This window comes from Crocodylus porosus, unplaced genomic scaffold, assembly GCF_001723895.1.
Source record: "Crocodylus porosus isolate Cpor-Errol unplaced genomic scaffold, CroPor_comp1, whole genome shotgun sequence".
Taxonomy (NCBI): Eukaryota; Metazoa; Chordata; order Crocodylia; family Crocodylidae; genus Crocodylus; species Crocodylus porosus.
Genome location: NW_017728906.1, coordinates 199,899,752 through 199,901,510, shown reverse-complemented (window position 1 = coordinate 199,901,510; position 1,759 = coordinate 199,899,752). Strand labels below are relative to the sequence as shown.

At 71.6% G+C, this 1,759-nt stretch overlaps 1 protein-coding gene across 1 annotated transcript in view; it reads left to right on the top strand.

Annotated features, from left to right (window-relative positions):
- The first annotated feature begins 6 nt into the window (after nucleotides 1–6).
- LOC109305572 overlaps nucleotides 7–1,759 on the top strand; it is a 5,059-nt gene continuing 3,306 nt past the window's right edge. The window contains exons 1-4 of the mRNA XM_019528558.1: nucleotides 7–279; nucleotides 355–459; nucleotides 578–688; nucleotides 738–1,734. Of these exons, the coding sequence (XP_019384103.1) occupies nucleotides 191–279; nucleotides 355–459; nucleotides 578–688; nucleotides 738–1,734 (1,302 nt within the window). The 5' untranslated portion in view covers nucleotides 7–190. The remainder of the gene's footprint in view (nucleotides 280–354; nucleotides 460–577; nucleotides 689–737; nucleotides 1,735–1,759) is intronic.

Below are 1,759 nucleotides of genomic sequence, written 5' to 3'. Positions count from 1 at the left end.
CCGCCCTCGCCCTCCCCGCCACGTGCGATGCAGGTCCCGGCGGGGCCCATTAGCGCAGCGCGGTCCTCAGCGACGGTCGTTAGCGAGGCAGGCGCGGGCATCGCGGGGCCCCCGGGGCCCCACCGGCGCGTTGCTAGGAGCTGCTGGTGGGGCGGGGCGGGCGCCCGACGACAACGACGCCACCACCGCCATGGCCGCCCGCGCCAGCCTCTGGCTGCGCCGCGGGGCCGGAGCCCGCCCGCTCGTGCGCACCCGGGAGTCCACCAGCGCCCCGCCCTGGTGAGTGCCCCCCGGGCGCCCAGGACCGGGGGGGCGGGTGCCCCCGCCCAGGCTCACAGCCCCTGTCGCCTGCAGCGCCGCCCATGCCTGGATCCTCGACCCCGCGGGCGAGGCCTACTACTGGTGGCTCAACCTCATGGTGGTGCCCGTCATGTACAACTGGATCATCCTGATCTGCAGGTACCGGGCCGGGCACGGGGGATGGGGTGGGACGGGAACAGGGACAGGGACAGGGCCAGCTAGGCCGCCAGTGGCAGGGGCTGGAGCAGGGCCGGTCCCCAGCACCCCCCACCCGTAGGGCCTGCTTCGTGGAACTGCAGGAGCGCTACGTGGTGCTGTGGCTGGTGCTGGACTACGCCTGCGACCTGCTCTACCTGCTGGACATCACGGCACGCTTCCACACCGGTCAGTGCCCCCGCCCCGGAAACTGAGGCACGCGCAGAGCTGGGGGAGCCCAGGCGTCCTGGCTCCCAGCATGGGCATGTGCCCCGGGTGTGCTGGGGCGGGGCTCTGTGGGATGCGGCCTCGGTGCTGCCCACCGACCTGCTGTACGCGCGGCTGGGCCTGGGCGCGCCGGCCGTGCGCGCCAACCGGCTGCTGCGGGTCGGGCGGCTGTGGGAGGCCTTCGACCGCACGGAGACGCGCACGGGCCACCCGCACACCTTCCGCATCGCCAAGCTGATGCTCTACGTCTTCGTCACCATCCACTGGAACGCCTGCGCCTACTTCGCCCTGTCCGAGTTCCTGGGCCGCGGCAGCGACGCCTGGGTGTGCCCCGGCGCCGCTCAGCCTGGCTTCGACCGCCTGCGGCGCCAGTACCTCTACAGCTTCTACTTCTCCACGCTGGTGCTGACCACGGTGGGCGACACGCCGGAGCCGCAGCGCCCCGTCGAGATGCTCTTCATGGCCGGCGGCTTCCTGCTGGGCATCATGGGCTTCGCCACCATCATGGGCAGCATCGGCTCCGTCATCTCCACCATGCGCAGCGCCGACACCGCCTTCTACCCCAACTACGACCTGGTGAAGCACTACCTGCGGCTGCACCGCGTGGGCCGGCGCCTGGAGCGCCGCGTGGGCCGCTGGCACCAGCACCTGCGCCTGGAGAAGAAGCTGACGCACGAGGGCCGCATCCTGCAGCACCTGCCCGAGCGGCTGCGGGCGGAGGTGGCGGTGAGCGTGCACCTGGCCACGCTGCGCAAGGTGCAGCTCTTCCAGAGCTGCGAGCGCTCGCTGCTGGAGGAGCTGGTGCTCAAGCTGCAGCCCCAGGTGTACAGCCCCGGCGAGTACGTGTGCCGCAAGGGCGACATCGGCCGGGAGATGTACTTCATCCGCGAGGGGCGCCTGGCCGTGGTGGCCGACGACGGCGTCACGCAGTACGCCGTGCTGGGCGAGGGGCTGTATTTTGGGGAGATCAGCCTCATCAACATCAAAGGTAACCGCCCCCTGCCCCCCAGTTTGTCAATGCCCCTCACTCCTGGCC